General features: G+C 32.7%; 1 protein-coding gene across 6 annotated transcripts; it reads right to left on the bottom strand.

The window, feature by feature from the left end:
- Positions 1–275: 275 nt before the first annotated feature.
- On the bottom strand, positions 276–17,075 carry LOC107016149. Of its 6 annotated transcripts, none has more exons than XM_027916051.1 (3): positions 16,733–17,075; positions 16,484–16,549; positions 276–455 (listed from the first exon to the last, which is right to left on the bottom strand). In XM_027916051.1, exons 1-3 carry the CDS (start codon positions 16,907–16,909, stop codon positions 396–398), a joined length of 303 nt encoding a protein of 100 aa, XP_027771852.1. In that variant the 5' UTR covers positions 16,910–17,075; the 3' UTR covers positions 276–395. The 6 variants fall into 6 exon arrangements, 3 of the variants coding, with proteins under 3 accessions (XP_027771852.1, XP_015072122.1, XP_015072121.1); XM_015216636.2 differs by having other exon boundaries at positions 16,770–17,068; XR_003577709.1 differs by lacking the exon at positions 276–455 and adding an exon at positions 7,885–8,217 and having other exon boundaries at positions 16,770–17,069.
- Between the last annotated feature and the right edge of the window lie 4,057 nt (positions 17,076–21,132).

Genomic DNA, 21,132 nt, shown 5'->3' with positions numbered 1-21,132 from the left:
AATGTGTCATGACCCGAGCCTACACCCTGGACATGGTCGGCACTCAAGAACCATTGTTGGTCCCAAGTGAACCCTCATCCTGGCTGACTATAAGCGGAAGACTAACTTAAGCATACAAATCTTAAAGAGTGAAATAAAATTCATAAACTCAACTTTAGAAGTTTTATCTCAAATGAACAACTTTGAATAAAATAATATATTCAACTACCCATAAAATAGGCAACTTTAGTCTTTAAAACATTGTATAAAATAAATACAAAATATAGACTCCTTAACTAAACTGACTATCTATGAAGCCTCTAACTGATAAAGATGGAAGTCGGGACAAGACCCACGAACTCCTAACTAAACTGAAAGTAAATGAAATCCTCCAGAAACAAGAAGGCTCACCATGGCTAACTGGAACTCTGGAATGTATCAACGAAGCTCTTGTTGATGATCTTGAATACCTGTGTCTGCATCAAATTGCTCAGTACTTGGAATGTACGAGCATTTAAGGGGAATTCTAAAACATAACATAAGCTTGATACTTGAATAAAAGATGGACACATACTTACCTCTTCTCAAACTTGAAACTCAAGAAATACTCAAGGATAAGATACTCAACTCAGAGATTAAATACTGAACTCTATGATATGATAATCGTCTATGGATACTCAACTCAATATATTTAACTTTTGACACTTAACTGAACTCATTTCAATATAAAGTAGTTTTAAAAAATGCAATATAAAGAAAAGTTCTTTAAAAACATGATGTTAACTCAAGATGATAATATCATAAAAGCATATCATGCTCCCTCTAAAGGTCTACTTGTGTAATGTATGAATGAAGTCTCATACCCCCATTCATACTAAGCAGAACCCCTTGAGGAACCATTTAATTAATATTGTGGGAGTCTCTCTAACCGACAACCATCATTATGAGCCTAAGTGGTGAAACATCGTCTTGCCACGCTTCCAGAACTCTCTTATACTTTGTCGTCTCATAGAACATCCTCTACCTAGTGGCACTGGCTAAAATTACGTGATCATCTAAAAGTATGACACGTCAATACCCATGATTGCTACATGGTTTACATGGAGACTTGAGTTATCTGAACTCTCATTCCCACATCGGTGCTCAATACTACTCCCAAATCATACTTTAGCTCATACTTTTAATAAAAACATTCTTCCTTTGGGTTGAGATAATTTACTGAATGCTTTAGCTTTAAAAGCTCCTTTTGAAAATCAATGTTCTCCTCTTTAGTTCAAATCTCTTTCAAAACTCCTTAGTTTCATTTTTACTTAAATTTATAACATTTTTCAGTTTTTCGGGAAATACTTAGTCCCTCTTATAAATTTTAGAGAAATGAACTCAACTCTTGCTCTTTACTCAACTTGAAACTTTAACTCTTAGGGAATACTACGGTACCTTATAGCTTTTGAGAATTTAACTCAACTCTTTTCTCTTTTCTTGACTTGTAACTTAATCCTCTAATCAAAGTTAAAATGATTGTTTATGACTCTTTGAAAACCTTAACAACTCACTTTGACTTGTTTCTTAACTTTTAAACTTGACTCTTAACTTCTTTGACTTTGATCTTAGTTTCCCTCGAATTGGATTATGGATTCAAGGATCATGTTCTCGTGTGTATGGCTGATGTCATGATTTTCAACTTGGAGGGTACATAAGGAATTATGAGCATGAACTACTCAACTCGAGAACTAAAAGGTACTTCTTAACTAAATATAGGAATAAGGAACTCAATATTAAGACTTAAAACTTGGAAATACTACTCCTCTCAATGATACTCAATTTATGGAATTCATGCGGAAGTTATGTGAAGGAATAACTCAACTTGAAGGTCTAAGTAACTAGATGGAACTCATGTATATGACTCTCTCATTCTCTTATTTACTTCCTCAAAAATTTATTTCAAATCAATAATGGATCTCAAATAATTCACAATTTAACTTAAAGATTTTCTTGAACTCTACTGTTAACTCTCTATTGAATGTGAATTATGAATTCAAGAGTTTTGGTTCATGTCATGGAGGATCTAGGTGATACTTTTGAAACATGAATACATACTCTTCACTCTTATACTCACTTGCTTGAGTCTTCAAAACAAGTTACTAGAAGTTGTGGAAGACTCCTCAAAAGGGCTCAAAGGGACATTCTTAGTATGCTCGAAAGAATTCTCAAAACTTAACTCTCAACTGTACCTTGAATTTGAATTATTAATTCAAGGTTATGAACATGTTAGGACTAATTTTTAGTTGTTTAGAAGTAGCTAAGATTAGTTAGAATCGAAAAGGTGTGAAGGTGCACTCTAAACGAACTCAAACGCAGCAACCAGAGGCAAACTGGATTGGCAAGACGACCCTGGGGCTATGGGTGGCGCGGGGCACCAACCCTTGATAAACAGAGATGGGTTTGGGGCACTCAGTCAGGCGCGCCGCGCCAAGCCACAACCAAGAAAATTCTGCCAAGCACTTTTGCTCGTTTTCTCACCCTAAATCGCCTAACTTCGAACGGTTTCTTCCCCAATCACTTAGATTCGATTACTTAACTTATTTACACTCTAATTTACTGAAACAACACTAAAATTACTCAATTTGATCTCAAAAAATCATCAAAACTCCAACACAACAAGATTTGGAATGAATTTTAAGAACACCTTTCAAGAACTCTAATCTTTAAACTTTAAGCATGAAATTTTGCTGAAAAAATGCATGATTGGTGTGTGGGTGAACTAATCCAACACTATGGAAGCTTAAATATTTCTTAGGGATTAGAACCATGGCGAAAATCCCCAAGTAGACTCAAGAATGTCGACAAACGCCTTCATCCTTTCCTCTTTTCTCCTCTTTTCCTTTTTTCTTTTTCTTGCCTCTTCTTGAACTCTCAACTAAAACCATAGACTTATCCCATGGTATTATATCTTATGTATTACTAATACCTCCAAATCGAAGATATTAGTAATACATCAATAATACCATGTAGGAGGTATAACTAATCTATGGATTAGTTATACGTAGGCCCAAGTTTCTAAAACGTAGTACTAAACAATACATTACATAATACATGAACTATTTCTTCTAATGCAGCCTACCAACCTACCCCCAATTGTATTTGGATTTGTAAAAACCAACTCAAATTGGATTTTTTCCCCAAAATATTAGTAAAATTCTATTTAATCCGATTGGGTAAGGAAAAGACCAAATACCCCTCATATTTTCAGGTAATTTACCTTTTTGGACAACCTGACTTAAAATGGACATTATCTCCCTCATAAAACCTCAAAAATTAGCAAACTTAGTGACGCTGGAAGTGGATTCCAAGACCTTTCATTTGATATCTTATGGGTCTTCTAAATAATCATGTGCTAAAAGTTATGGTTGTTTGAAGTTGACCCAAAACTGAGAAGAACCTAGGAATGACTTCTCTTTAGATTTTTTTGGAACTCAAGGTGCTACATCAATTGACCTTAACACCTAAGAAAATTAAAATTCCTCGGTAAAATTTAACTCTCAACGAAGTATGGTTCGACTCTTACCTCAAAAAATTTCTGGGGTTATATTATGGCAAAGCAAATTTATACAGGGTGGGGTCGATTGAGAATGGAAATTACTGCTATACGGGGTGGGTTAGGACCGACTGAGAATTTCGTGGGTTTGAGTTAACCCTCTCAGCACCCTCCACATTGTCATCCCAATATAAGTTGTCAAAAATGAAATTGACCGGCAACCAGTGTGGAGCAACCATATATTTAGGGGGTTCATCCGAACACACTTCAGCGAAAAATTATACGATTTTTATATGGTTAAAATATTTTTTTAAATATATATAGTACATGTCGAACCCCCTTCGACTATTTCGTGTGACTATTTCTTTCGATTTTGAACCCTCTTCTCAAATATTCTGGCTCCTCCTCTGCCGACAACTCGCATTCTCTTGTTTCCTATCAACTCAAAGAAGTAAGAATATAACAAAATTAGAATCAATTAAACTACTCTATTCGACTAAATTTGTTTGTCTTATTTTAATTTGTAGTCTATTTAAAAATAAATGCATTTTTTCTTTATTGAAGACTCTTTAATTCTAACTATTCACATGACGTATTTAAGACCACAAGATGAAAGAATATTTTAGTACATTCTACATATATTTAGTTTAGGACCACAAATTTAAAAAGTCTTCTTTATTTTTATAAAGTTAGATCAAATCAGAATAAGACATAAAAAAATTAAAACAGAAGGAGTATATCACTAACTATCAATTAGAAAAATTCAAGTTCAATAGCAATTAAATTGCTTCAATAATCAATTTACTTTTGTTGAAGAGTATCACATTAGTATTTGAAAAAATTACATTTGAAAGTACTTTTAAAAAGTTTGGTCAAATATTTATTGATATTCAAAAGTGTTCTTAAAATTTATTGATAAAATACAAATTATTTATCACAAAAAAATATTTTTTAGAAAAGCACTTTAAACTAAACTAATTTAAAATAAGCTATTTTCTTAAAAAGTTTATCCAAATTGGCTATAAATTGACTTTTAGTAATAGCAATTATATATTCCCTCATTAATTTACTCTCGATAAATATTGCACATTTATAAATTTGTCATATTATGCACTCAAGGGTGTGACATAATGGTCAATAAAGTGATTGAGAGTCCTGAAGTCTTGGATTCAAATTTCAGCTGAGCCAAAAAAAAACTAAGGGCATGTTTGAAAGGACACCCTGGAAACTGGATTTGGTGAATTGGGTGTAATTACATTAAATGTCCTGTTTAGTTGGACAAACAAATACTTGGTTAGCATTTAATTGGTGTAATTGGCAGGGGGTAATCAAACTCCCACAGCCGTGAATTGCTTGTAATTACATGGTGTAATTACCAGCTATTACTTTTTTTTTATTTCTATTTTTTATTTTTTGTTTTAATTTTTTACTTCTATTATTTTAACTTATTTTTTAATTTTTATTATTCTAAATTATTTTAAAAGTTTATTTTTTATTTTATATAATTAAATTTCATTTTCTTCTCGTTCTCAACCTTACTTCATGTGATTCTATGCAATTTTTCGTATAATCTATTTTATGTCATGCATAATTTCTCATTAGCATATTTCTATTAGTATTCTAATTTTTAAATTAAAATATAATTTATTGTTATTTAGGGTTATAGACTTATGTTTTTTTAAAAAAAATAAAAAAAATCATATTTGTGTATGCTATGTTGAAATTTGCGATAAAAGTATTATGTTAAATTTTTTGCTTTGAATTTATAACTTATGTTGTTTTTTAGTATTAATTATTTTCGTAATATTAAATTCACATTGCAAGTTATTTTTAATTAGACTTGATAAATTATCCCTTTGTCAAACATTTAATAATATATGATATTTTATTTATATATTAATTTTTTTATCAAACATGCATTTCACGATGTTAGTGGATACTTTATACTTTTAGGCTTTTTGATCAATTCAATTGAAATGTTTAATTTGAAAAGAATATAAATCAATTAATGTTTTCATAATATTAGTTAAGAACATATGTTTATCAATTAATATATTTTCAAAAAAAGTTATATCTTAAACATTTAATTTAATACCAGTTATATAGTTTCTTATATTTCTGTTATAAATTTTAAATAATTAATTTATATTTCCAAAATTTAATATAATATCATGATTGCAATTGTGCATCCAAACAGAACATGTGTAATAACATTGTGACATCCAAGCATGATATGTGTAATTACATTGTAATTACACTGTGGCAATCAAATAGACTAGTGTAATTACTAGACTTTGTAATTACTACCCTAGTAATTATACCAATTTCAATTACCAAGTGACTTTCCAAACAGATTCTAAGTGATTCTTCTCATTTCTCCTAGTCTTGATAGACGAAAGTTTGTTCGAAAACCACATAAACAAAAAATAAGATGATTATATATTTGTCTAAGAATATCTAGATGACAAAATTTTAAATAAGACTAGGAGACATAAACGTACCTTTATATAGCATGATGAAGATCCTTCGTTATAAAAAAAATGGTCTAAAGCCCCTCCAATCTATACCCGAAATTTCAACTACACATTCCTACTTCACGGGTGCCCTATAACCCCCCTGAACTATTTTAAACAAGAATTATTACACCCCTAAAATGTCATAACCACATCGATGCTAATGGGTATACTCACTTTATGCAGAAATCTTATTTATTTTTTTAAAATTCTTTTTCCTTTTTGACTTATTATTAAAAAACAATTTAATGTCAAAAAGTCAAAGTTTATGAATGTATTTTGGATCTTCAATTAGAAACATATTGTTGATAACATAGATGGTTGTCAATTATTTGAAGTTGAATATGTTGAGATTGATTGAGTTTATGGTTGTGATTTTCAAATTTAAAGAGACCCCTGAAATTTTATGGAAATAGACGAGCTTGAAACCTCCATTAAAAGTGGTTTAAAAGCTTTAGCTAACAATTTGACTTTCCACAGACGAGCACCGTTTTGAGTGGGTAATATATCAAAAGGCTGAAAACGTTAAGAGAGGCTTATATCTAAAATTTAACGAAATTTAGAGATGATTTACGGTGGTTTGCGTCAAATTTCAAAGTAATGGAATGTAGAAGATGAAGAACGTACGCTAACTTTTCTGATGCGTAGGAAAAGAAACAATTACTAAAATTAGTCGTGGATTTTTCGAGTATTAAATATAACATAAAAAATTATCTTATTATTGAAAGTTTATTGAAGAAAATCGTTTGGTGTTCATGTATTAAGCTTTTTCCAGGTTAATTCGCTTTGATTTTTTTTTAAAAAAAATTGGTGCATATATCAAAGATTTTTTATATATAGTTCTTGATTTTGGAGAGTAATAGATGAAATTACTATAACCAATTTTGGTGTATCAATTAATGTAGTGATAGGAAAGATTTAAAGATGGTGAATAACTTTGGTGGTGCCATAGATTTGATTTATGTTGTTCTGAAGAAGAAAGAAAATTAATAAGAAATTAATAACTAAAAATACACATTTATTATTTGTGTTGGTTATTACTCTCTCTAATAGAGTGAGATACACTCATTGTGCCACATAAGCGTCTAGGGAGTATTTATTATAGTTTTAAACAATCAGGGGGTGATAGGACACCTATGAAGTTAGTGTGTTGCATAGATTGCAGGGTCGTTGTGGGGGTAGGTGAGGGCTTTAGACCATTTTCTAAAAAATAAATCATTTCGTATTTGAGTCAGTTTTATTCGCCAATATTTTTTGCACCTTTATTTTTTCATATATTTATTTCGACATGAGTTTTTTAAAATATATTCTACACCCATCAAATTATATTTATAACACTTAATCATTAATTGATAAATTTCATTTTAGTAAATATTAAATAATTTACCATTTTAAATTAAAATTTCATATCTAATTACTATAAAATTCAAATTTTAGTATTAATTCAATAAAAATGTTCTACTATAATTTTCATTATGAAAAAATATATATATATTATTTTCCATAGCAATATTTCACTTGAAATTTAATTATCATGGTGGATAATTTTTCAATTTATGTGTATAAATATTTATGAAAGAATTTGGTAAGTAGTTAATAACCCATCAAATTATATTTGGAACAAATAATAATTAATTGATAAATTTTATTTAGTATATTAATTAAATAATTTACCTATTTTAAATTAAAATTTCAGATTTACTTACCATAAAACTCAAATTTGAGTATTAATTCAATGATAATGTTCTACTATAATTTTTATTATGAAAAAAAAATTCTTTCCATTGCAATATTTTACTTGAAATTTAATTATCATGGTGAATAATTTTTCAATTTATCTATATAATAGTCATGATATTTCATTTCTCTGTAAGTCACCTTTCTTGAAAACAAATTTATCAACATATTCTGTTGTATTCTAGCATTGGAGGGTAAGAAAACAACACACCTCTAAAAAATTCCAGTAGAGAAAATAGAAAAAAGAGCTGCTTGATATGCCTCATTTTCTAAATATCGTTTAGGCTTGTATAAAAAAGCAAAGTGAACTCATCCGAGAATGTGATGTCGATCTTGCAATATTTATTTCTTCTCAAACTGGTAAGCTATATTAATTTGTTCATTCGACTGGTGATGTAGTCATTGATCATTTTAAAAGTCCCACAACAATAGATCTAGGTGCACAATTCGCTGCTGCAGAGGCACGCAACAATGTGATTCAAATAAATGATAGGCTAAATGACTTTGATGGAAGGGAAAAAGCTGCAAAGAACAAAATACGAATGATGGATTAAATGAATGAGGCTAGAATTAGAGGTTGGTGGGAGGCCACGGACCAATTCAATGCTAAGGAAAAGACCAAGTTCAAAGAATGGTTAAATACTGCTGAGGGTTTGTTAAATGTACAATTGACGCATCTAGAAAATGGAGCTTCGTCCTCCGCACAACCCCCACTAGGGGATGCAAGTAATTGCTATAGTACACTATTATCATCGAATAATATCTCTTATCGAAGCTCATGCATCAAAATGAACCATATGTATGCTTTGCCTACCCAAAAAGTTCCTCGGCCCTGTCACCATAGCTCATCTTCCACTTCTTATGTTCCTTTAAATTGGCCAATAGTGTTAAGTAAATATGCAACTGTTGTGATTTCCTAGTCATTTGCTTGTCTTCTTAAACTGATTTCCCACCCATCAAGTGTCCACGTTCCTGCAGTTATTGTTTGCTGGTTTAACATTAAGTTGTGAATATCTGGGTAGATATTTCTCAGAATCCACATTTCATGCTTGTCATCTTCCTAGAAGCTTGTTTTTTCCCCATTTCTAACCTTAACCTTGATTTTAATCTTGAAATCATCCCACAAGGCCTTATAGATCTCCACAGATTCACTCCGTATGGGGAAAATACTTTCTTTCTCATCCACCTATTTTCTTCATACTTGGCTTTGATGACTTTTCTCCCTAATGGATCTTTGTCGTTAGAATATCCCCACAACAATTTCATTCTGAGGCCTTGCTACGATTTTGCAAATTTTAATACCCAAACCCCCATAACTTTTTTCTATTATCAGATCATTCTGCTTTATCAGATTGTAACCTTTCCAGTCCTTGTATCCCTTCTATAGAAAGTTCCTTGATTTTGTCCAATCTGTGTGACCCCTATTGGAATGGAAATAAAGACATCATGCAAGCAGGCGTAGCATCTAGGAATGAGTTAATTAGAGTAATTCTTCCTCTAAGAGACAAGTATTGGCCCTTCCATCTAGCAAGTTTCTTCTCACGCTTTTCTATTACACTGCTCCAGATCTCTTTAGACATTGATTTAGCACCCAACGACATCCCAAGGTATGTAGTTGGGAGAACCCGAGCGTGTCCACCTAGGATTATGTTTAGTGACTCCATGTTATGTACATCATTAATGGGATAAAGAAGAATCTTTCTCCAATTAGTATGCAACCCAGAGATTCCTTCAAACAGGACCAATATTATTCTTAGATATCCAAGATGTTCTTCACAAAAGATGAGTTTGTCATCAACTTATTGCAAATATGTCACCTCTAAACTTTCTCTTCCATCGTTGTCCACATCAAAACCTTTCAACCAGCCATTTGTATTAGCTGTCTTGAGCATGTTGTTAAGTCCCTCCATCACTAGCAAAAATGGGAAAGATCCCGTTCCATGAGGCCCATTTGATCTCCAAAGAATTTGTTGGTGCACCATTAATCAAAACAAAGAATTTCCCCTAAGATATACAAAATTTTATCTAGTTGATCCACTTCATCTCAAATCCCATCTTTTCTAGAACATTCAACAAGTATCACCAGTTAACATGGTAATGAAATTTTTCAATGTCAAGCGAACACACAACAACATAAAAGGGATTTAACGAAAATTAAAAAAGGTATTAGCAACCATGACTATGGCCTCTATAGTTATTACCAGCTAAAATACTTTGGCCGCTGTATTAGGGGCCGGTAAAGACTTTTGCGGCCTTTTGGACAAAAGTTGGTAAAGCCAAGCTCTTTTGCCGCGAAAACTCATTGGATTTAGTGACAATTTGATGCGGCAATTTACAAGGCTGCTAAATCCAACCTAAATGTATTCTCATGTAGCGTCCATTTATATAGCTGATAAAAATTGCCGCTAAAACACATTTGTACTAGCAGCAATCGGTTGCGGCAATTTAGATGGTTGTTAAATCTAATAAAAAATTTTAGTTATACTTGTTCAGTGTCCATTTTTATAGCTGGTAAATACTAATTAATTGCCACTAAAACGCATTAGTTCTAGTGGCAATTAAAACAGTTGTTAAATAAATTTTAAACGACAATCATGCTTATGTAGTGTCCATTATTAAAACCGATAAATTCAATTTTATCGCCGCTAAAAGTTCAAATCTTTAACGACAATAGTTTGGTGGCAAGTATAAAGGCTAGAATATCCTAATTTTTATGGATATAAATTCATTTAATTTGACGCTAAAAGTCACAAACTTTAGCTACCAATTGGTTAGCCACAATTAATAATGACTACATCCACTGATAAATCCAACAAAATTCTAATCAAAATAGAGCTTATTATAGGGCAATGAAGTTTGTCAAATGCTAGAAAATAAATAATAAAATTCAGATAGCATAATATATCCCATAAATCCTAGAAAAACAAACGAAAGTATAAATCCAAACTATAGTATTACTATTGAAAAACTAAACTTATTTGAATGAAATATTTAATATCATTGTATAACCAATCCAATAAAATAATTTCTGTAAAGAATTTCTACAATGGTTCGCCTTACTAAAATATTTGATAAGCAAAATTTGTGAACATACCAAATGACCTGAATATAATAAAATAAATGTGTCAAAAGATAAAATCCAATTGATAAAAACATCACGAGATAGGAATTATATAATCTCATAAAAAAATCAGAGATCCAAAGACAATGCCAATGACTTTGTGATAAAACTAAGGACTGGTTCCACTAAGATTCTTCTAAAAATAGTCACCTTAGTAGTAAGGATGAGGAGAAGCAGACATATTGAGTAAAAAAAGTGCATAATAGAGATCCAGTCAACAGAAGTTACAAGGACGAAGAGCAGCAGCTAGACGTGGTAAAAGAAATTAGTCCATAACCAGTTATTTGAATGTTAGGACCAATGAGCAGAAAGATGTTTCAGTTTCCAACACTTCAGCTACTGTGAACAATACTGAAATTTCAGTAAGGGGTAAGCTAATGCATATGATGAAATTGCATTCGACTAGTCCTTACCAATGCCAATACGCAGCTATACCAACCAAATCTACATATAAAACAAACTACGTTACAAGCTTAGACGGGAGAAGTTTCTTGTTCGATGGGCTACTCCACGGCTGCACGATATAGATGCATTAAAAAGAATGGTGATCCATCACTATATGGTTGCCATTCATGGTGATGCAGATAGTCTAAAATAGGGAAAGGATGGGACGGGCTGTATACAGAGTAGCTTCAGTATTTAGAGCACTAATACCAACAGTTATATCAATTCCACTCCTTACCCAATCATTATTCTCAATCTCTGAAACATGGGAATTTTCTATGATACCCAAGTCAGTAGAATCACTTTGCATTGATGACTCGAGTTGCACACTATTTTCCTCTCTATATAAAAAACATCTCGGGTCTAATTGACCTAATGACAAACCATTTATGTTCATGACGATCTTGCACAAATATTACTTGTTGAGATTGTTTTGCAAAAACAAAGGGTTCATGAAGATCTCGGTCGCCAGAATCAGCCAATTGTGAAATTTTTTAACTGTGAAACCCAAGTCATCCACTTTTTATTTCTAAAATTGTCCAAAAAGTTGAAAATATTATTTCTTTCAACAGTTACTGTAAGAACTAAGGATATGTTAGTAAAAATAGTGGAATTAATCTGTAATTGCATAACTCACAAGATGTCATTTTAACGATAAAAATTATCAAAAAGAAAGTTGATACTATTTTATCAAAATAATGAGTTAGCTTAACACACATGGAGAACTTCTCCATCGAGTCTATTTACACGAGTATGAGATGGAATATTTCTCAAGGTTCCATGGAGGAAACTTGTCAATAATAATCTCTGATGTCCTAACTATCTTATTCTCTAAGGTTAGCAATACACTTAAGGATTACGTAGGCGACTCAAATGGGGTGCACAAAGTGACTAGATTATGTGTTATGTAGCACGAATATGAGAAAGTTGAGCACCTTTTCTTTAAGTGTAAATGTGATAGTATCATTTTGTATTGACTTTTCTAAGATGCCTAAGGGTTTCCCAAATGTCTATGCGCTAGTCTAATAAGGATAGTTAGGCGTTACAAAATTCTAGAAGAAGTTTTAGTTAAGCTAATTTCTTAACTATATTAGAAACAGATTGTGTCTACCATTTATTGTTTAAAGGAACCATCGATTTAAAGCTTGTAAAGTAAAGACTATTTTAAGAAGGGTCGGTCAAAAGATTCATGTTCGAGAAGAAGTTGCAGAACCTACATGCAATTTGTAGTAGCTCCTATTTTCAGGTTTAAGCATTTGATAGTTAAGTATTCAGAGATTATGATTGTAATATACTTAAGGCTTACATAGATGCCTAAAATGGGGTGTACAAAACTAACGTGATTGTGACCTGAATGTATGTTATGTAGCAAAAACCTCAGACAATTGAGCATCTTTTCTAAAAGTTCAAGTTTACTTCTATCATTTGGTCTAAATTTCTATGATTCCCAAGGGTATATAGAAAGTATATGGGATGGTGTGGAGGTTTGTTGTGCTATAAAAAAGATATATTCTACAAGCAGTTTTATTTAAGTTGAGATCTTAATTATCTTACTAGCATATTATATCTTCAATTTATAGTTAGAAAGAAACCATTAAGGTATATAGCTAGCATAGTAAAGAATATTCTATGAAAGGTTGTTCAAGATATTTCTACTCAAGGAGAAATTACAGAAACCGCATTTGATTTTGTAGTTCCTACTTACAGATTTAGCTTCTAAATGTTCAACTATTGAATGTTTTTGATCAATATACACTTTATGCTTACATAGGCAGCTGAAATGGGGAGTACAAAGTGACATGATTTTGTGTTATGTAGAAGGAACCTGAGATTATTAAGCAGCTTTTCCTTAAGTGTGAGATAATTAAGCACCTTTTCTATTGAATTCTAACACTCAAAACAGAAAAAGAATAAGCAGGTCCATAACCCATGGGTGATGCTACTGATCATCAAGGAGTGAAATTAAATGTGTCCACTACTATGGAACCAGGAAATTTGAATGACAGGACAAAATGAGTTGACAGATGTTTCTATTTCTGACACTTCAGCTTCTATGGACAATACTGAAAGTTCAGCAAGGGGTAAAGTGACTACAGATGATGAAATTGCATTGGACTGGTCTTTACCAATGCCAATACATAGCTATACCAATAAACCTATAGATAAACTAACTACACTTCAGGCCTAGAGGGGAGCAGTTTCTTGTTCGATGGGCTATTCCACGGCTGCACGCTATAGTCAAGATTCGTTGATCCATAACTAAATGGTTGTTATTCATCCAAGTATTTGTCTCAAAGTGCTGCCAAAATTTCCTACTGTATTCAGGTCAGTTTCTGCCTTCAAATGTTTCTTATAGATCTTTAATGAACTGTAATGTCCAACATATAGTTTATGTGTTTCTGCGTATGAGAAACTTTACTGGTTATACTTCATAAAATGATTCTCCAATCTAGTTAAATTCTGGTATTTTGATTAAATGACTCTATTTTTGATAAAATTACTTTATCATAGACTGCAGATCGTTATTACCAGCAAGAAAACAAACTTTGTGTTCGAGGGCTGGCAACAATGCTGATGAATTTGGGATAAAATTCAAGGGTCTTGAAAGTCATCAACAATAGTTATCACAATAATAAAACTCATAAGCAATGAATATAAATCTTCTTAAACAAAGAATTCAGTGGATGAGGTGAATAAAAATTACTTCGAGTAATCAGACCACTAATATTAAGCTATATCAACCGATCTTATAAATAGAACTAATAACACTTTAGCGGCTGGATGCAGTGCAGATGACTTTGAGATAATATTCAAGGGTTGGCAAGGCATCAACATGAGTAGTCCCAATTGCAAAATGCAAAATTCATGGTCATGTAGATAGACTGAAACAGACAAAGGATGGGACAGGTTGTGTAAGGAGTAGCTTAAGTAATTAGAATACTAACCCACAACTACACAAACAAAGTCGACTGATAAAACTAACTAGACTTTATGCCTGGGGGGGGGGGGACCAATTTATGGTTCGATGCGCTGTTTCACACGCGTAGAGGGGAGTAGTTATCTCAATTAGAAAATGCAGAAGCAAGGAAATATAGTTTATCTTAAACAAAGATATAAGGGGATGAGGTGTATAAGGATTACTTCGAGTGATCGGACCACTAATGTTCAACTATACCAACCGAACTTATAAACAGAACTACCAACACATCAGCAGCTGGAAGCAACGCAGATGACTTTGAAAAACATTCAAGGGCTAGCAAGGCATAAACATGAGTAGTCTCAATTGGAAAACATACAATTCATAGTGATGTAGATAGTCTAAAACAGATAAAGAATGGGACGGGTTGTGTAAGGAGTAGCATAAGTAATTAGAACATAAATACACAGCTATACCAACAAAATCATTCGATAAAACTAACTCGACCTCAGGCCTAGAGGGGACCAATTTCTCGTTTGATGGGCTATTTCACAGGCCTAGAGGGGAGCAGTTATCTCAATTAAAAAATGCAGAAGCAATGAAATATTGATTATCTTAAAGAAATAAATAAGGGATGAGGTTCATAAGGATTATTATGTGTAATCGAACCACTAGTACTCAGCTATATAAACAGAACTTATAGATAGAACTAACAACACTTCAGCGGCTGGTAGCAATGTAGATGACTTTGAGGTAACATTCAATGGCTGGCAAGGCATCAACATGACTAGTCTCAATTGAAAAAATGCAAAATTCATGGTGATGCAGATAGTCTAAATCAATGAAAGGATGGGACGCGCTGTGTAAGGAGTATCTTAAGTAATTAGAACGCTAATATGCAGCTATACAAACAAAACCTATCGATAAAACTAACTATACTTCAATCCTGGAGGGGAACAATTTCTGGTTTGATGGGATATCTCACAGGCCTTGTCAGTATGTTCTATTCCGTAGGAAAAATGAATTCAAGGCCAACATATTGATTAGATGAAAAAAAGTTGTTCATCAGAATGTAATAGCAGTATTTTTGGTCAAGGTTAATTGCACAATATTTAGACACATAAAAAACACATATGATCATTATAATCACCATGAGAAGGAGCAACATTTTTTTTGATGCCTAAGGCTGATCGGTTGAGGTTAGTTAGGCTATACAAAATTCTAGAAGTAGTTCTAGTTAAGCATCTTCATGATATTACAAACAGTGATACAACTGTAACAAAATAAATTCGTGGATAGACTTAGGACATGAAAAGACATGGAAAAAATAGAGTATGATACAACTTCACTTCCCTTCTCACTTTAAGCAACAAAATACTCACTTTTTAGAATGCTACTCAAGAGTTTTCCCGCAATAGTAATAGCATTTGGATAGAAGTGTAGCTATATTTTATTTTTCTTAGCTCAAAATGAATCTAGTTCCCTTTCTTCAACCCAATGAACTTTCTATTGAATTCGAACACTTAAATCATAATCTCGCTTCAAAATATAATTTTCATCTCTTTTCTCAAGAATGTAACTCATGTCATAAATTATTTCTAACAACTCCATTTAGAAGATGAGAATGAAAAAATAGAGAAATTTGGAGACAGTATGTTGAAAAAAAAACTTGTAGCAGCTAGCGGCACGCTACAGAAAAACAGAGAAAAGAAGAAGAATATAAGAGAAAGCAGCTGAAAAATTTTACTTTATGACGACTACTAAGAAAATTTAGCAATGAACAATGTATTTTTCAAGTTACCAATTGCACAAATCATATAGTTATAAAAGAGTACTATCACAGACTAAGTAATGAAATTTCATCAATTCGCCTTGGTTTCTAGTTCTTCAACACGGAAACATGCACCAGTTCTCAGTTTCCAAACGTAGAGAAACAATCTTAAGAATCAAACATCCCTTTTCAATTAAATCCCGAAATTGAGAAGAAATTTAGTTTCGATTTAATAACATCCTCAACTGGACCATACACCTCAACATACTATAAAACTTAGTTTGATGTTTTGCTTTAGATTTAAACAAACAATAACGAGAATCGTATACATTAACAAAAACCATAACAAACATATTAATCAATTACCCAGCAAATTATAATAGTAGACATAAATCACACAACATACTTCATAAACACATTATAATTACGTTTACAAAATCAGAAATCACATCATATTTCCGAGTACCTGGAAAGTAGAATGTTTATCCGATGAAGACCTCAAAGTGTAGGATACTATTAATTCTGTCAAAACCTACAGAAAAACGTAAATACAAAAGAAAATTTAGAAACCTTCAAACTTGACATGAATTCCGAAAATTAATTCTTGTTCATGTAATTAATAAAATTTCACACAAATATTCTGCTAGCTATTATGTGATACGATTTCGTTTCAATATGAACACGATATGTAGAACCTAAAACATAGAATTTTTACGTGAAGATGAAGAATAGTGAAGAGTTGCGTGATGTACATTTGAATCTGAAATAGATAATTTCGACGTGAAGATGGAGAATAGGGCAAAGCTATGGGAATAAGGAAACAGTAAGATGAATATGGCAAATGCGCAGATCGATATACATGTGGGTTGTGAGAATGGAGACAAGCTGTCATAAAAATGGCAGAGGTGCGATCGATATTCAGGCATTCGACTATAGAGGGAATAGGGTTTCTCTTTTAACTTTTTAATTTTAAAGTATATTATAATAATTGGAGGGCATATTAAACTCTACTGGAAACTTTTGGAGGGACAAAAAGAAAGATGGAAAGTTGAGTTCAATTAATGATTCTACAGGCATATAAATGTTATTTGCCACTAAAATTATATATTTTAGAGGCTATAGTTCCTCTGCCACTAATATCTCAGCTTAAATAATGAATTAGCAATAAATAATTAATTGCCTCTAAATAATTGCCACTATAATCATGTTTTGTAGTAGTGACACAATATTCCTTTCTGCTTCATTCTCGAGCCTACAGTTTCATTTGCCACTAGGACTGCATTCATAATTTTTCTACTTTTAATAAATGTCATTTGATGAGAATCTACTAATTTTTCGATCACCCCTTTCAATCTCTTTGTTAGGACTTTGGAGAAAATTTAATAGATGCTTCCTATCATGCTTATAGGCCTATAAATCTCTCAACTCTATGATACCATTCTTCTTGGGAATGAGAGCATTTACAGTAGCATTGAAGCTTCTTTCCAACACTTCTTGCTCATGGAAATTTTGGAATGCCTTTATTATGTCATATTTTATATTCTCCTAGCACTTAATGTAAAAGCCCATGGTGAAAATATCAGGTCCTGGGCTTTATCCATTACACATAGCTTAATACATCTCAATATTTCATCTTCCTCAAAGTTCCTCTTTAAACTTCCTTTCTCCTTCAATGAAATAACTGGACAGTTTTGGATACTGGTAGTTGGTCTCCATTGAAAAGTTTGTGCGTAAAGTCTTTGATAAAAATCAATTACCTTGCATTTTGTGAGATCTCACCTTCTACCTCCAATTGATCAATGTTATTGGACATTTTGTGGGCATTTGCAATTATGTGGAAATACTTGGTGTTTCTGTCCGCCTCTTTCAACTATAGGGTTCTTGATCTTTGTCTCCATGCAATTTCTTCTTTTTTATTATTAGATTCATATATTCCGGTAGCACCTCACCTTTCCTTTTTGGATTCTTCTTTTGATACAGGTCTGGTTGTAACCCAAAATCAAAATCTGGCAAATTCTCTAACAATTTCCTTCTTTGTAAGCCTAAGTTTCTTGAACTTCTCAGCTCCATTCCTTAAGCTTATTCTTAAAGGCTTTCATTTTGCAAGCCAATACATTGTCAGGTCTCCCCCCAAATGTAAATTGTTCCATTAGTCGTTTATTCTAACAGTTAACCCCTCAGTATCTAGCCACTTCAAACTTGAAATACCTTTTATTTTTGTTTCAGGTTTCACTTTGTAGGGATAATGTTACATGATCTGAAATAATCCTTTGATGTGAGATTCTCCCTCTCTCTCGTCGGAGAGATAAAGAAGATAACGTACAGAGAGAGAGAGGAATGGGACGAGAAGGAGATTGGGAGTGTATTAGTTGTGGTAATAAGAATTGTGCATTCAGATGTTTGTGCAATTGGTGTAAGCAGCCTCATCTCCTTGTTGACGACAAAACTCCTCATGATTCAAAGTGGTTTCCTCGAATTGGCATTAGATCTGCACTGGTATGTATCTTTCTGAATTTGTATTTGTTTTTTCAGTTCTTTGATTGATTGTGCTAAGTTATGAAATTGTATTAGTTGTATGTATGTGAACTTACTGATAGATGCTGATAGAGGTGATATACGATTTGGATTTTAGTTGATAAGCTTCGGTAGCCAGTTTGGTCAAGCTTTTAAAATTTGTTCATTTTGTGAAGTGTTACCTCAAAGTCCTTTTGGTGAGAAATGGAAGCTAAGTTCCTACTCAAGGCTCACGTGTGAAAGAGTGGGTGAACGTGTACCCGCTAACACACGTATATACTTTATTAAGAATCATATAATTAAATGTTCATTATTAAACACATAAGCTGAGTTGCTGCATTGGTCCAACACTGTTCATTGCGCTTCTTCACAACTCACAAACACATTGTGTTTAGTTCTTTTCTAGTTGTTGCATTTTCTCTTCTTTTTTTTGTCATTTCTTTCAAGAAAAGACTTATTAAAAACCTCAAGCGAGATTTGAACTAGCAACCTCAAAGTGTACACTGAGGTAAAGAGCATCCACCATAAGGTGAACTGTATTAGCTTCTAGAAAATGGCTTATGCTACTCTCCATAAGCACTTACTTTTTCCAAAAATTTTACCAAATACAATAATTGATTCTCTAACAGTACATTTATGATATCAATAGATGATACTTTTGAAACAAAGAAGTGAAATAAGAGAAAATTGGAGAACTTGGATGAAAGGACGTAAAAGTTACTTTACTTAATGTGTTGAGAAAGGTATTTAGTTGATAAGCATCTGTAGTCGGTTTAGTCAAGGTTTAATATCTCTTCATTTTGGAAACAAGTTTTCAGAAAGTGCTTTTGGTAAGAAGACAGAAGTTAAGTTCCCTCTCATGACCCATGTAACAAGCTACGCCAAGTGAAAAATGTTGAACAATTGGTTCATAAGGACTAATTGTATAACCATTCATCAACGGATGTTGCTTCTCAGATTGATTAAAAAAATGGAAACCTATAGCTGCAGAAGTAGGAATAATGGCATCGCAAATGAAATTTTTGTTGTAAAGTACCAATTGTATTTTATCAATAAATTTAAAAAGCACTTTTCAGTAGCTATTTTGTTTTACTCTGTACGCACCCAAAGGGTAGCGGCTGCGTATTTCCTTTGTCATAAAAAAGTATCTATTTTGTTTGACCAAACTCTTCAAAAGTGCTTCTATGTGTATTTATCTTATAAGTGGTTTTGAACAACTACGTCTAGGAAAACACTACTCTTTTTATCTTCCAAAAAACAACTGATGTTACTCTCCATAAGCACTTATTTTCTTCCAAAGTTTCCCTACCATAGGAACTTCCTTGATTTTGTCCAATCTGTCTGACTCTTACTGGAACGGGAAATAAAGACATCATGCAAGTAGGCATAGCATCTAGGACTGAGTTAATTAGAGTAACTCTTCCTCCAAGAGACAAGTATTGCCTCTTCCATCTAGCTAGTTTCTTTTCACACTTTTCTATTACACCGCTCCAATCTCTTAAGACATTGATTTAGCACCAAACGACATCCCAAGGTATGTAGTTGGGAGAACCCCAACTTGTCCACCTATGAATATGTTTAGTGACTCCATGTTATGTACTTCATTAATAGGATAAAGAAAACTCTTTTTCCAATTAATATTCAACTCACGAATTCCTTCAAACAGGACCAATATTACTGTTAGATATCTGAGTTGTTCTTCTTCTAACCCACAAAAGATGAGTGTGTCATCTGCATATTGCAAAGGAGTCACCTCTAAACTTTACCTTCCATCGCTGGCCACATCAAAACCTCTCAACCAGCCATTTATGTTAGCTGTATTGAGCATGCTGTTAAGTCCCTCCATCACTAGCAAAAACAGGAAAGAGGACAGAGGACCCCCTTACCTGAGGTCCTTTGATCTCCAATGAATCCTGTTGGTGCACCATTAATCAAAACAGAGAATTTCACCGAGGATAGTCAAAATTTTATCCACGTGATTTACTTCAGCCCAAATCCCATCTTTTCTGGAACGTTCAACAAGTATCATGAGTTAACATGGTCATAAGCTTTTCGAATGTCAAGCTTACACAATATTCCTACTTTCTTCTGCTTCATTCTCGAGCCTACAGTTTCATTTGTCACTAGGACTGGATAATTTTCTAGTTTGAATAAATGTCATTTGATGAGAATCTACCAATTTTTCAGTCACCCCTTTCAATCTCTCTGTTAGGACTTTGGATAAGATGTTATAGATGTTTCCTATCATGCTTATAGGTCTAAAATCTCTCAACTAAGTGACATCTTTCTTCTAGGGAATGAGAGCAATGAAAGTAGCATTGAAGCTTCTTTCCAACACTTCTTGCTCATAGAAATTTTTGAATGCCTTCATTTTATCATGTTTTAAAATCTCCAATATTTTAATGTAAAAGCCCATGGTGAAACCATCAGGTCCTGGGGCTTTATATATTGCACATAGATTAAGAAATCTTAATCCTTCATCTTCTTTTAAGTTCCTCTATAAAAGTTCTTTATAGGAAGTTTGGGATGTTGGTAGTTGGTATCCAATGGGAAGTTTCTATGTAAAGTCTCTGATAAAAATCAATTACCTCTTTTAAATTT

This window comes from Solanum pennellii, chromosome 4, assembly GCF_001406875.1.
Source record: "Solanum pennellii chromosome 4, SPENNV200".
Classification (NCBI taxonomy): Eukaryota; Viridiplantae; Streptophyta; class Magnoliopsida; order Solanales; family Solanaceae; genus Solanum; species Solanum pennellii.
The sequence above is the reverse complement of the archived record's forward strand: the minus strand, read 5'-3'. Positions and strand labels throughout refer to the sequence as shown.

Coding starts and splice junctions, on each gene's coding strand:
- LOC107016149 (XM_015216635.2), bottom strand. CDS start 16,943: ATGCCTGAATATCGATCGCACCTCTGCCATTTTTATGACAGCTTGTCT. Junction 16,550..16,769: donor TATCTATTTCAGATTCAAAT/GTACATCACGCA, acceptor GTTTTTCTGTAG/GTTTTGACAGAATTAATAGT. Junction 10,867..16,483: donor ATAAACATTCTACTTTCCAG/GTACTCGGAAAT, acceptor TATTATATTCAG/GTCATTTGGTATGTTCACAA.